We start from the raw sequence: 14550 nt of genomic DNA, 5'->3' as shown, positions 1-14550 counted from the left end.
TCCAAGTCCGAGGTTGGAAGGGACAGAGCTGGGCTCAGGACACGGAACACTGGCTTCCTCGTGACTCTTTAAGCCTCCGAAAGTTGAAAAGGGTGAACGCACAAAAGCCTGGAAATTTCCTCTGTCTCTTAGCAATTCTAGGCAATTTGTACAACTGCCCTTGAAAGGCGAGATGAGCAGCTAGAGCCATGGACGCCGTGGCAGGTCTGTCCCCAGCAACTCCCCGGCCCCTCCCTGCCCTGCCGTCTGATGAGCTGTCCAGAGGCCAGCGAGGCGCCGGCGCAGAAGCCTTTCTGGACCTCCCTCTCCACCTCTGCACGGCGCTGGTGACCACCCCCTTCCTTCTGGAAAGTCACATCCCTGGGGTAGATGACGTGTCCGGGTCTCCCCCGCCTGTGCCCCTCCCCCAGCGCTGTCCTCCCCTCCCTCCACCCCTTCCGGAACTCTCCTGGCCCCCTGGCTTCGGCCACCACTCTAACCCCCATCATCTTCCAGGGACCCTGCCAGCTGGCGTCACTCTCCGCCCCACCCCCTTGCTGACCCCAGCTACCTCGCAGCCAGAATCATCTGACCTTCCGCTGCAGGCTGTGGTCACTGCACCCCACCCCCTTGCTGACCCCAGCTACCTCGCCAACCAGAATCATCCGCCCCCCCAGGACCTGCCTGACCTTCCGCTGCAGGCTGTGGTCACTGCGCCCCACCCCCTTGCTGACCCCAGCTACCTCGCCAACCAGAATCATCTGCCCCCCAGGACCTGCCTGACCTTCCGCTGCAGGCTGTGGTCACTGCTCCGCCCCACCCCCTTGCTGACCTCAGCTACCTCGCCAACCAGAATCGTCCGCCCCCCCAGGACCTGCCTGACCTTCGCTGCAGGCTGTGGTCACTGCGCCCCCTACTTGCATCCTTCTCAGACGCCCCCTTCCACCCTGCCCACTCTTCACCGGCCAGCCCAGACGCAGCCCCTCTCTCTGAAGTCCGGTCTGACTCACCCCCATGCACCCACCTCATCCCCCAAATGGGAAGTCCTTTCTTCCCTGAATCTCTGTCTCCCTCACGGATCTTAGCACGGATCTTTTCCTCCCCTTCTAGTTACTTCTCAAGTTTAGCTCCCCCCGGCCATGAACTCTTTACAGCAAATCCTGGCTCTTCCGCATGAGCGGCCCCCAGCCGAGGCCACAGACTGAGCCCTCAGTTATCCAGGTGTTGAGCGGGAGACGGGAAGAATGGCATCTCTCTGCTGCCGTGGAAAACGAGGTCTGCTTCACCGTAACACATTGCCGTTTCCCACGCTAACCACAATGGAAGCGTGCCCGTTTAGCTTCATTTTAAAGAGAACTTGCTCCAAACTACCTTCCAAGTTTTTGCAGAGTGTAGTAGGTAACTATAAAAATTTGTTTCTAATGATGAGATAAATTCCCTAAGTCTTGTCAATCACACAAGAAAAATGAAAGAGAAGCACAATAATAATTAGAATGTTGATATGTTTACAGCTGATCCAGAAGAGCCCAGCAGCTGACCCAAAGCAAACTAGTGTGATAGCCGACGTTCCAATCACAGCCTTCTGCAGGATTTCATTCTGTTCACTCTCTAATTACTTAGCGCCGACGTCTGCTCTGCTCGTGTTCAGGATGGTGGAAGAAATCAAGCCCGAGTTCCAATCTGGGCTCGAAGGAGATGGGCGATGAGGTTGAGAGCACAGGGCAGGGACCTCTGCGTGACCTAATAATTCACGTCCTTTATTATCAAGGGTCAGGTTGACTCTGCCCCTACCGACAGACTAGAAACCAGGACAGACGAAACCAACAGGGACCGACTGCATAGCACAGGGAACTCTGCTCAATATTCTATAATAACGCGTACGAGAAAAGGACTTGGAAAAGAATAGGTACATGTATATGTGTAACTGAATCACTCTGTTGTATACCTGAAACCAACACATGGTTAATCAACTATACTCCAACATAAAATAAAAATTTAAAAAAAAGCCAGGCTGCTGCTGCCTGGATCTTGTTTTTTCCCCCTTTCCCCCTGCATCTTCCTGTCCGTCGCACATTCGTCTTCCTGAGCCTTCATAGGCTGTAGTGCTGCTGAGAAGCAGAGAAACCCCCAGCCCTTCCCCCAAAGTGCCAGAGGTTAGTTACCGCAGGAATGTCCTCTAAAATTACGAGTGTGGAGGGAATGCTGGGGTGAGGGGTGAGAGAGAAGCAATGTACTGAACACCCAAGGAGACCTGACAGCTCCACCTTGACATACAAATCAAAGGTGTCACGGAGCTGGCTGAGACAGGAGGCGTGCCCCTGGTGAGAAATGCCTTCCACGCACCCATCACTGTTGCCGAGGCTGGTGTCGTGCCATGGAGTCGCGGCCTTGAGGAGTCCCCGTCTAAGAGCCACTTATTTCCTTGGCGGGACCTTAGAGCCTCTGCCTCTGCATTTTTTAGGTTCTGAAGCAGTGCATGAGAAAGCTCCTTTGGTGAAATCCCTGCTCCTGGCTGGCCCATCTGGGGTGGGGAAGAAGTTGCTGGTCCATGCCATCTGTACCGAAACGGGAGCCAACCTCTTCGACTTGTCCGCAGCCAACATTGCCGGCAAATACCCGGGCAAAAGTGGCCTCCAGATGATGCTGCATATGGTCCTCAAGGTATTTATCACATTTCTTGACCTCCAGTTCTCCTCCACCTTTCAAATTGCATTTTCAAATGCTGCCGTTAATTTCCTTAAGCCGACTAGCACAGACCCTCACAGATCATTTCCTTAGGCAGACATGCACATCCCTCTTAAACTTCCCCATTGCATCCTCCTGTAAATTACTTTATTATTGCATCTGGCTGAGCGTCCAACAACCAGACACAGCTCCTTTCTTTGCGTAAACGCCCTCCTGTGCCATTCAGATCAGCCTCCTCCTGCCACAGGAATCCTTCCTGCAGCGCTCACAGGTCTCGTTAAAAATCAAATCCTTTTTCAGCCCACCTCCCTCCAATAGTGGCATCAGATGTTTGCATTTGGGGGTATTTTTTCTCACGTGGCATACATTGAGGTCAGCTTCTCACACAGGAGATAAAGGAGGAACCCACAGGAAGCTAAGCTGACCACAGTAGTGTAGATATTCAATTACAACCCAGTGCCAGAGGATGCCATGTCCTCGAAGGTGCATACACAACCCAGCACTGTGATCTTAGATAAGCTCTTCACCTGCCTGGGTCTCTGTTTTATCGTCGCTGAAATGAAGGAGTCAAACCAAATGATACTGTCAGCCCTAGAAGCAATGCTTCTCTGATACAGTTTAGATATAGATGATGATGAAGATACATCAGTGGGTGGATGGATGGATGGATGGATGATAGATAACAGATAGCTGGATAGATAGAGACACAGTATACGTACGTACACTTGAGGATTACCAAGCTTTAGAGCATTCTGATACTCTGTATTTGATATTAAAACTTCACAGGATTTCATTTTCATTTGTTTGAGTCCCTCAAGGTTGTCCTTAGGCTGTTCAGTTCGTTTTCAGTTGCTAGCATGTCCGATAAGCCAGCTTTTACTATATCAAAATGTACGCGGAGCAAGGACTGTCCGGTACTTGGGGCTAGATGTTAGCTCTGCCTCTGCTTTCAGGGGAGATGGTTACACACGAGCAGCCGCTCGTAGAAATGGTTCCTTTTCCGTCTCCTCCTAACAGCCCCAGGGAGGAAGTGATGGCAGCAGGGTTTCCTCTCCCAGCCACATGGACCCCACGCTGCGCAAGTTAGGACATGCCCCCCCCCCCCCGCACTTTCGTCCCTTGCTTGTCCTGAAGGAATCCATGGAGAGAGAAGTTTGGGGAGCTGGGAGGTGAGAAGAAGAAGGAGGGTGGGGAATAAAGAGCGAGCATTAAGCTATTTAATAGAGCGCCCCATACACGCTAAATGCTCCATGTCTTGTGTCATTGGATTTGATCTTCACGGCAGCCCAGTGAAGAGTTCATTCTCATCCCCATTTTACAGATAAAGAAACTGGGGCTCTGAAAGGTTAAGTAACTTGCCCAAGGCCACCGAGATCAAGTGGCTGAGCAGAGTTCAAACCTAGACCTTTCTCTTCCTGACCCTCCTGCGCTATTTTTATTAAGGTAAAATCTACATACAGTGACATGCACAGATCTGAAATATGCATATTAAGTGTGAACTTTGAAGAAATGGATACAAATGTGTCACCACCATTTTCATGTGCTTTTTGGTCCTCGTATAACTTCTTTTCTGAAATGTCTGTCCAAGTCATTTGCCTGCTTTTCCCTGGGCTGCTGGCCTTGAGATTTGGAAGAGTTCTTTATGTATTCTGGATCCAAGTTCTTTGTGGGACACACATATGGCAAATGTTTCCTCTCATTCTCTGACTTGCTTTTTCGTTTTCTATTTTTTGTTGTTGTTTACTTGTCCTATCAGTTACTGAGAGGGGGTATTAAAACCTCCAGCTATGATTGTGGAATTCTTTATTTCTCCTTTTAGTCCTGTTGGGTTTTGCCTCACATATGCTGAAGCTCCGGTATGCATAAGGTGTATCCACACTTAGGATGTTACGCCTTCCTGATGGGTTATTTTATCATTATGAAATGTCCCTTTTTGTCTCTAACAATACTCCTTATCTTGAAGTCTACCCAGTCTGATATTAATGGTGCCACATCAGCTTTCTTCATACTCTTTTATTTTCAATGTCTTTAGAGTTAAAATGCCTTTTTGTGGATAGCACATACTTGAGTCTTGCTTTCTTATCCAATCTGACAATATCTACCATTGAATTGGAGCATTTGCTCCCTTTACAATTATTCCCATGGTTGAGTTCGGTCTCCCGTTTTGCTGTGTGTTCTCCATTTGTCCCACTTATTTATTTCTCCTTCTTTGGGGTAAAGTCAGTACTTTTTATTATTTTATTTGAATTCCTCAATTGTCTTTTTAGCAATGACTCTTATTTTTCAGTGACTGCTCTACAAATTACAATAGTCTTTTTTTTTTTTTTTTTTTTTTTTTTTTTGCGGTACACGGGCCTCTCACTGCTGTGGCCTCTCCCGTTGCGGAGCACAGGCTCCGGACGCGCAGGCTCAGCGGCCATGGCTCATGGGCCCAGCCGCTCCGCGGCATGTGGGATCTTCCCAGACCGGGGCACGAACCCATGTCCCCTGCATCGGCAGGCGGACTCTCAACCACTGCGCCACCAGGGAAGCCCCAATAGTCATTTTTAACGTAACACAGCATTAATATTGTACTATTTTCCTTAAAATGTGAGAGTCTTACAATGTAATCCATTTATTATCCCTTGTCCTTTATGATTTTATCATACAATTTACATCTAGAAATGTTGTCAACAATACAATAGAGTGTTATTATTTTTGCATTGAATAGTCATTTGTCTTTTAAAGAAATTCAGCAGAAAAATTTAATATTTTATACTTACCCACACAGTTACCATTTTCAGTGCTTTCCATTCCTTTCTGCCAATCCAGGTTTCCATTTGGTGTCATTTCTCTTTCAGCTGCAGAACTTCTTTTACATTTCTTTCAGTGCAGGTCTGCTGGCAAAACATTTTCTCAGCTTTCATTTTATTTTTAAATGTTTTTACATTGCCTCCATTTTTGAAGGATATTTTTGATGGATATAGAATTCTGGGTTGACACATTTTTCTTTCAGCACTTTAAAGATGTTATTACATTGTCTCTGTAACTCCATTATTTCTGATGAAAAGTTGTCAAAAATTCAAATTATTGATCTCCTGTGTGTAATGTGTCAATATTCTCTGAATGGTTATAAGATTTTCTCTCTATCTTTGTTTTCATTCATTTGGCTATAATGTGTCTAGATATTTTTGTTTGTTCTTTGTACTTTAACTACTTGTGGCTCACTGTGCTCATTGAAACTGTAAATATATGTTTTAAGCCAAATTTGGGAAATTTGAGCCATTATTTACTCAAATATTTTTTCTGCCCCACTTTCTCGCCTCTCCTTCTGAGATATATATATATATATATATATATATATATATATATATATATATATATATATATATATATATATTTGACTGCTTCATATTGTTCCACAAGTCACTGAGGTTCTGTCTCTCTAGTTTCCACATTGGATAATTTCTATTAATCTACATTCAAGTTTACCTACCCTTTCTTCTACTATCTCCAATCTGCTATTAAACCTATCTCGTGGATTATTTTTTTGTGTTTCTGATACTTTGCTTTGCAGTTCTAGGATTTAAATTTGCTTATTCTTATAGATCTCTATTTCTCTGTTGTAATTCTCCATCTGTTCATTCAATGTAGCTATCTTTTCTTTTAAGTCCTTGAACTCAGTGGTTGCCTTAGAGTCCTTATCTGCTAATTCCAATACTGTGTCATCTTGCGGTTTGCTTCTATTTGTTTTTTCTTGTCTATGTGTCACATGTTTCTGTTTCTTCATATGATTGATCATTTTTTATTGTACATTAGACATTGTGGACGATACATTGCTGACTCTGAAGCATGCTAGGCTTGGTTCTATCAGGCAGTTAAGTTGCTGGCTGATCAGCTTGAACTTGCAGAGGTTTTGTTTTCTGTTTTGTTAGTGTGGGTGTATTTTGAGTTCGCCCTTAGTCCTGGAACCTTGTCTTTACTTTGAGGTCTAAAAGGACAGCTTGACGTGTTTACCAAGCTCTTTTAACTTGGCAGAAGCTAAGGTATGTGCTCAATTAGTTTAGTTTTCCAGCTGTTGCTTTCCACTGAGCTTGTTGGAATCTTCCCCCATGCATGCACACTTGCAGGGTTACCCAAGAATTTGAAGATGAGCTGGAATTTGAAGCCCAGCAACCTGACTTGTGACCTCTGTGTACTTAACCACCAAGCTCAAAGCACTAAGTTCTTCAGAGGTAAAGTAAGAGAAACCCATCCTCTTGCCCAAAAGAACACCTAAATGCACTCATTCTAAATGCTGAATTTTGTTGACATTGTCAGGTAACCAACAGAAGCACATGAGTATAAAAATATTGGCATTTCGTGAGCATCTATATATCACAGACCTTACACTTCTCTCTGTTTTAACTCATTCACTCCTCACAACAACCTTATGAGGTGGGCAATATTGTTATTCCCATTTTGCTGATAAGAAAACTGAGGTACAGAGCATTTACGTGATTTTCCTGGGTTGCAGTGCCGTGATGTGAGCCTGGTCAGTCTAGATGCAGAGGCTCCAGGTCTAACAGCTGCATTATTCAGCCTCTGAATTAAGCCGCTCGTCTCCAGCCACCAAATGGCTCAATTGCTCAGACTCCAGGACAGAGCCAAGGACATGATCATGATGTTCTCACTCTCAAGAAATTATTTGCTCGTGCCACTGAGAGGTTTGTCTTGATATCAGACGAGCTATCTTTGTATTAATTAGAATCACTGCAGACTGACATTATGTGGACCACAAAATGCTGATGTCAGATTATCAAAATGTGGAACAGTACATGCATCCGCCTAGACCACTCCACGTCGGAGGACCTGACACACACCTCATTTACTGTGTATATAGCCGATTAATGAAAGACCAAGAGGTCTCTGGAGTGAAAGTCATTCATTTAAAGATCACGTACAGTGAGCCTCTGTGTCCTGGCAGGACTGACGGAGCAGCTATCTGCATTGCAAAGAGGTATTTGCCTTTAATTAACCAAAGGAAAGAGGGATTTTATGGCTGTGCTGGTGAATCAGGGGCGGGAAGCTCCAGTGCGGTCCTGTTATGTGGGCCAGGGCCGCAGCAGCTTGAAGGCAGCAAAATATGGATCTGAGGCGTTTGCTGGAGAAGGTGAAATAACAGAAGGGCCCGATTACTCATCACGTCTTCTTATAAAGAATTCCTCCGACTGAATTAATCTCGGCAGAGCAAAGAATGCAACGCGTAGGAAGCATCGTAATTTCGCTTCTGGCCGGAGGCATCTGCTTTGCCCGCAACACCCTGTGCACGTGAAAACACGCTGGCAAAACGAGTTTCTGATCTGTTTCCCAAGCACAAGTTCAAATCTGTCTTGTTCTCATTATTTTGGGAGGGTTCCTTTATTTTACACACGATAACTCCAATGCATTCCTTGAAGAAATGCCTTTACCGTACCGGTTCACAAATGTTATTTAAAATTCTCTCTTCCAGCAAAGCTATATGTGGAAAGGAATATACATCTATTTAGCTAGGAAATATTAGAAATACATCTAACAGTTAAGAGACACGGGATAAATGATTAATATTTAATAGGTGTTTTACAGCCTGAAGAAGTTATCAAGGCAGGGTGCCAGCCTCCTCAGGTGTTTATGATGGTCAGGCAGGGGATGGAGAAGCGGGGAAGACTCGTTGTCTGGCCAGAAGCTTTATACACACTTTCCCTTTTAATTGCCCCAATCCCTGATAGGCAGGAATTCATGTCTCCATTTTACAGACCAGAAAACTGAGGCTCAGGGTGCTTAATTCAACCAAAAATACAAGAGAACTAAGGGGCTGGCATCTGGATTTAAGCCTAGATCTGACTCCAAAGCCATCACCTGGCCCCCGGCTGGCCTCCGAGAGAGTGAAGGCTGTGTCGTGCCCGGCCCTGTGGAAGCTGGGCCCTCGTGGTGGCCCGAGTGCAAGGCCATTCCTGGGCCAGAGTGTCAGCGTACCCTTTTCAGCATGAGACATTTCAGCGTGAGAAGGTGAAGAAACTGGAGGCTGTAGCGTCCCGTTGGCAGCTCCCGCGGCACCCCACGCCCTCCTGATTTCCCCCTTCCCTGACCCTCCAGACCGCCCATGAGCAGGCGGAGGGGAGGCCAGCAGCACCGGAGAGCAGGACAGAGCAGAGCGTCCTAATCCTGAGCTCTGGGTCCTGGGAGAGATGGTCCCTCCCTCCCCGGGGTCCTGGCTTCCTCCCTTTCCTCCTTTGTCAGAGGTCCGGCCACTGAGGGCTGGACTCAGAGGGAGACCTAAGAGAGCAGGGCTAACGAGGCCGCCCAGCCGGTGTCTGGGCCACGTGGCCCGTAGTGGCCGGCGAATCTGGACAAAAGAGCTGAGATGCTGCTCGTGCCTCAGCGCCACCCACCAGGGCTCCGTGCTGGGCTCCCAGCCAACGGCCGATGGCAGCTGGCCAAGGGATTTTGCCCAGATGTGCTGGTGTAAACAGCTGGCCCAGGAATCAGCAGATGGGGAGCCCAGCCAGTTACATCTCTGTAGCTCGTGGAGACTTACACTACTGGTTAATAACCCAGACAAAGACATCGTGGCTGTTCGAGGATGATCTTCAAAAAACAACACACAGATGTACAATAAATGTAATAAATATGTTAGTCACCCTTTTCAAGGTGAAATTCAGTAAGGGTAAAGCAAAGGCCTACACCTGGCCCCCCAAAACAGAGCTGCTCAAATGATAGAGGGGGTAAGAGAGGAGGGGGAGAGGAGAGGGAAACAGAGAAACAGAATTTAGCCCCTTTCGTGCAGCATCAGGTGTGGCAATACAGAAACTGGGGGCTGCTGCCCATGAGCCCTCAGTGGGCTGCTATCAGAGAGTTGGGTCCCCTCCCGCTGGGTCGTGTAGACAGTTTCAGGTTGAAGAAGGGAACGCACGTAGGCAGCAAAACCTTTTTTTTTTTTACTACAGACTTTCCATTTTGCAGCGGTTTTAGGTTCATAGCAAAACTGAGCCGCAGTCAGAGCATCCACACGTCCCCACAGAGGATGGGCGGCTGGGTTGGGGGGAAGGGCGGGTCCCAACCCCCGATGATCCGGGCGCCATCTGCAGTGAGGTGTGTGGAAACGCGCTGTGGGCTGTAAGGCACGTAAGCGTCGCTGCATCTGCTCTTGTTCTGTGGTGGGTAATGGGAACGGGGTCGATGTCACAGGCATTAAAGAATTTTTAACCAGCCTGGAAACGCTTAGAGCGGGGAGTGCCCTAAATGTGGCTAAAAGGTGCATGGGGAAGGTGAGCATGGCCTTGCACCCCGGCGTTAACCCCTGTGCTTCCCAAAGTTGGCACAGAGTCAGGGCGGGTGGGCGTGAATCCATTAGTTCTAATGGATTAGCTGGGAGTCGGCTGGGAAGAGGGGGTCCCAGGGGAAAGTCTGGGTGATCTGTAAGCCTGACACCTGTCACCATCCAGGCACCATCCCCTCGAATTCCACCTGATAATCAGCAATGGTATCAGTGGCTTCCTGGCACCAGCGCTGACCTGGTTCCCCCATGTCACCTGTCCCAGTCCATCAGCTGTGCCTCCCTCCTGGTCCTCTCCTCTGCCTCAGTTCACCTTCCTTTCTCTACAGGGTCAGCCCAGCCGGGCTCCTGACTCTTTAATCCACCTCTGCTCTTCCTGTGATTGTCATTCGCGGTTTATCCCAGCTCACACCCAGCAAGGACCTGAAGTAACTCCTACAATCACATAAAAGATAATGCAAGGAAATAGAAAGTTTGAAAATATCATTTGTAAATAATGGAAATAGAGAACAAAATGTCTTCACATATTAAACGGAAACAGAATCCGAGGGACTGTAGTTCAGAAAGCTAAGCCCCGCCCCCCGCCCCCAGGAACCGCCCCCGAGCTCCTTCCCAGCATGGCAGTACCTCGCTGACGGCTGCCTGACTGCCCAGCAGCTCCCATTCAGACACGGGAGGCCACACACTCTGCAGGCCGGGACCATGTTTCCCAGACATCCCTGCCTGTCACCACAGATGCTCAGCAAAATCTGTGCGGGTTGGATGGATGGAAGGGCGGACGGACGGATGGAGAGGCGGATGGATGGTCCTTTTCAGTTTGGTAAACTAAGACACAACCACTGAAAAACGGAGCTGGGTTTTCCTGGCGTTCTCTATAGCAAACAAAATAGGACCCTTTCAGAAAGAACTCGCAAAGCTTCCAGGGGTCATTTGGGCAGATCTAATTAGTAATTCAAGCGTGCCAAACACAAACTGGTTTCCATTGTTGGGCCATTATATCCCAACCAAGAGAATCTAATTCCGATGGCGGATGCTTGACAGCATTTCTTTGGAGAACACAAAAGATCAAATCCATAAAACTCACATGGATGGAGAAGTAACTGTTTGCTAGCCCTTCCCAGAACTTGAAAAAGCACGTTTTGGTTGAAACGCATCTTTATGCCGGAATTGATATTCAATAGGACTGCAGAGCCCTCTACTGGCGGCTGAAACAAACTATCCCCTGTAACTTCTGGAAAGTTCCATTACGAATTAATTACATTTAATTGCCTGTGACCTCAAACTATCTGTGGGTAATTTAAATAAAGCCTTTTCGTTGCTAAGTGAAAATTAAAATAGCAAAGGCTACCATTTTTCATTAACAAATTGGCAACGAGTTTTTTATGGTTAATACTTGTTGAGAAGAGAGTAGAAAAACAGATCCACTTATTTGTGGCTGGAGAGAGTGTGAACAGAGGGCCTCCGGGAGGGCAGGTGGACCACACGGGTGAGGACGTGAAGAGCTGGCAGGCCCTCTGACCGACTAGCTTCATGGACCCAAAAGCGCCCGTCTAAGCGCTGTTTGGTTTAGCAAGAAGGCGGAAAGCCATCCAAATGTTAAAAAAACAGGGGTTAGATCGATAAATGATGAGACCCCTTGCTAAAATGATGTTGGAGAAATAAATTTCGTACGAAGTGAAGAAGAATATAAAGCAGTGTGTGAAGAACAGTCTTGTGCTTGCAAGTTTCGATACTGAGAAAGGTCTGTAGAGACAGGAAAGGTCTGATGAGCTGTCCTCAGTGGAGGGGGCAGAGGGTGTTTATGCCTGTCTGAATATGTATTCCGAAATTTTTACTAACCAGCGCTGCTTGTGCATGACAATAAGAAAGGGCTGAATTTCCGGGGCACGTGTTTCCAAAGCTCAGCCTTGCCTGCCTGGTGCCCGCGTGGATGCGCGTTGACTCTCCAGCACCTGCCTGGCCCACAGGCATCCTTCCCCTCCCCGTGGCTGTGAAGCAGGGAAGGCGTCTCCCCCGAAGGTCATCCTCTCCCGCCTTACCTCCCCACCCAATGCCATCTCTAAACTCTGCCAGTGTTTCCTGTCTCTGTCCCATGCACTCCTCAGCTCCCTGTCCCCTGGCTTCTGTCCCCTCCACACCCTGCCAAGGCCACCAGTGACCTCCTGGTTGCCAGACCCTTGGGCCAGCACTGGCTGCCGTCGCCCACCCCTCACTGCCCTCCACCGTCCCTGGGCTGCAGGACGGCTCCCTCTTCCGTGCCCCTTTGTTCTCTCTGGGGCTTCTCTTCCTTCTCTCCTCCATCAACGTCTTCACCCTTGGTCCCCGCTCCGCAGCCCTGGTCTGGCTTCCTCCCCTCTCCCCCTTTCCTTGGGAATCCCCTCCATCCATTCCCATGGCTCTGCTGCCATCTTCAGAGCCCTTTCCAGCCCCCCACCTCCCTCCTGCCCCCCAGACCCATCAGTCCTCCCGCCTGGATGTCCAGCTGCCCTCGGGCTCCCCTGGCCTAACCTGACCTCATCCGTTCATCCCTCATCTAGTCCCCTGTTTGGATTCCTGGGCCATCGTCCTCCTATTCTCCAGGCCTCGCAGCGTTGGAGACCCCCTACTTCCTCATCCCTCCCCCAACCATCACCAGGTCTGGCAGATCCTAAATGCCCCTCCTGTCCGTTTCCTGCCCTCCCCGCCACTCCTCTGCTCCAGGTCTCACCTCCTTTTCCTCCAACAGCCTCCGAACCCTCTCCCTGCCTCCAGCCTCACCTCTCACCATGCCATCTGCACACACACACCCATCTCTTTCCCAGTCTCCGGGGAACAGTCATGCTTCACACCCCACCAGGGGGATTTTTCTCTAACACAACCAGCATCAAAGGTCACGATTCAAGACCCTTACAGACTCTCCACAGCTTCCAGGGTAGAAGCAACTCTGTAGCGCGGCCAAGGACTTTGTGGCACCTTCCAGAATGACCCCGAGCAGCCCCGTTCGGGCACACCTAGCCCCGCACCTTGGCTCCTGTCCTGAGCATGGCAGATGCATCCCCTTCTCCAGGCTCTGGGACCTTCTGGAAACCATTGGAAGGTCTGTCTCCTTTAACCCTCATCTGCAGTCTCCATTTCTACTTACCCTCCTCATCTACTTCTCCCTCTTTCTGTCATCGGTGGTCCTTGCTGACAGCCCATTTTCCTTGTGCCCCCCTCCCAGCTACACGTCTGCCCTCCCCTTCTGTCGGTGGGGACCCCTTGAAGTCAGGGGCCCCAGCACCTGCCCCAGTGCCCGGCACACCAAAGCCCCTCTATCAATGTTGTGAATGAAAAATGAGAGAGTGGCTTTCATTCTACACGCTGGACCCAAGATAATAAAACCAGACTTTCTTCCGCCTGACCGCCTTTCAACTATTTGAAATCAGCTCACTTGCCCCCTTGAGTCTTCTTTTCCCCGAGGAAAAGAGCCTCGGCTCCTTCCATTCTTCCTGGTGGGAGAGGTGTTTGGCCTGGGAGGGCCCAGCCTTCTGTACCCCTCTTCTCTGCCCAGAACTGACCAAGGTCACCAGAGGTCCCCTGACCAGGCACGCCACCGAGGAAGGTCAGGGAAATAGAGATTCATGCTCTGGAGGACAAGACAGTGATGGTCTTAGAGCCCTTCTTCCTGTTAGAGGGAAAGGTGATAGAGGAGGACACGGGCCAAGGGTGAGGAGATGCTCTGGAATAGGCATCTTCTCTCCATGGCAACGTGGGAGCCTGCTGCCTGGATGATGGTGCTGGTCTGGGGGTGTCGGGCCGACCCAGGGCTCGCTCTGGGCTCCACGTCTCTCTGTGCCGGGGGAGGAGGGGGTTTTACTGACTTCCTTCTCTGCCTCGGCACCTTATGTGTCAAGGGGAGTCGGGTGGGGCGCGCTTGCCTCCGCGTGGGGTACATGGAAAGGGAGTAGCAGTGCTGTCCTAGATCTCAAGGCAATTTGCAAATGACCATTCTTTGTATTGTTAACATCAAAGAACTCGCTTGGGAAATGTTTTCTGCTCATTTGATAATGACTGAGCCCTTCCAAACCATGTGGCCACCCAGGTCCTCTGCACAGCCCTGGGAACCCCAGAGCAGGTGACCGTCCCGAGGAAGGAATTCCTTCACAGGTGCATGTTAGAAACACAGGAAGTGCGGAATTCCCCCACCGCTCAGAGGGAGCGCTCAAGTTCAGGGAGCAATGCATAGCGTTCCCATTCAATGGAATGGTGCGGCCAGGTTTTCAGAACAACTTGAAATAAGGTGCGAGAAATAAGACTGCTGCTTTCAAAGTTATCCCAAACTAATAAGATGCCTGTGTTTCAAGTCCATCTATGTAGCTTGCCTTGTTAAAAGCGGAAAGAGAAAAGGAATGCTGGAATACTTGGTACTCACATCTGCAATTTCCATTAAGAACAGCTGGATCTAGAGAAAAGAGGCACACAGATAAGAGCCATGGAAGATCCGGTGTTTGCCAGGTGGACACAGGAGAGGCCGGTCTGCTGCCTCGGTGAGCGCACGAGTTAGCCTGAGACAGGAGAGAGCTGTTTATGAGAAAACTGTGTTTACATTGGTTTCCGTTCTAAAGCTAGGATTTTCAAGAGGGATTGAAAAGAAT

The 14550-nt window shown here is 48.9% G+C and overlaps 1 protein-coding gene across 1 annotated transcript in view; it reads left to right on the top strand.

Moving 5' to 3' along the window:
- Positions 1-14550, top strand: part of DRC11 (dynein regulatory complex subunit 11) — a 167138-nt gene that overhangs the window by 124090 nt on the left and 28498 nt on the right. The window contains exon 15 of the mRNA XM_079924891.1: positions 2441-2640. Coding sequence (XP_079781017.1) covers positions 2441-2640 — 200 coding nt within the window. The remainder of the gene's footprint in view (positions 1-2440; positions 2641-14550) is intronic.

Source organism: Stenella coeruleoalba, assembly GCF_951394435.1.
Source record: "Stenella coeruleoalba genome assembly, chromosome: 6".
Classification (NCBI taxonomy): Eukaryota; Metazoa; Chordata; class Mammalia; order Artiodactyla; family Delphinidae; genus Stenella; species Stenella coeruleoalba.
The sequence above is the reverse complement of the archived record's forward strand: the minus strand, read 5'-3'. Positions and strand labels throughout refer to the sequence as shown.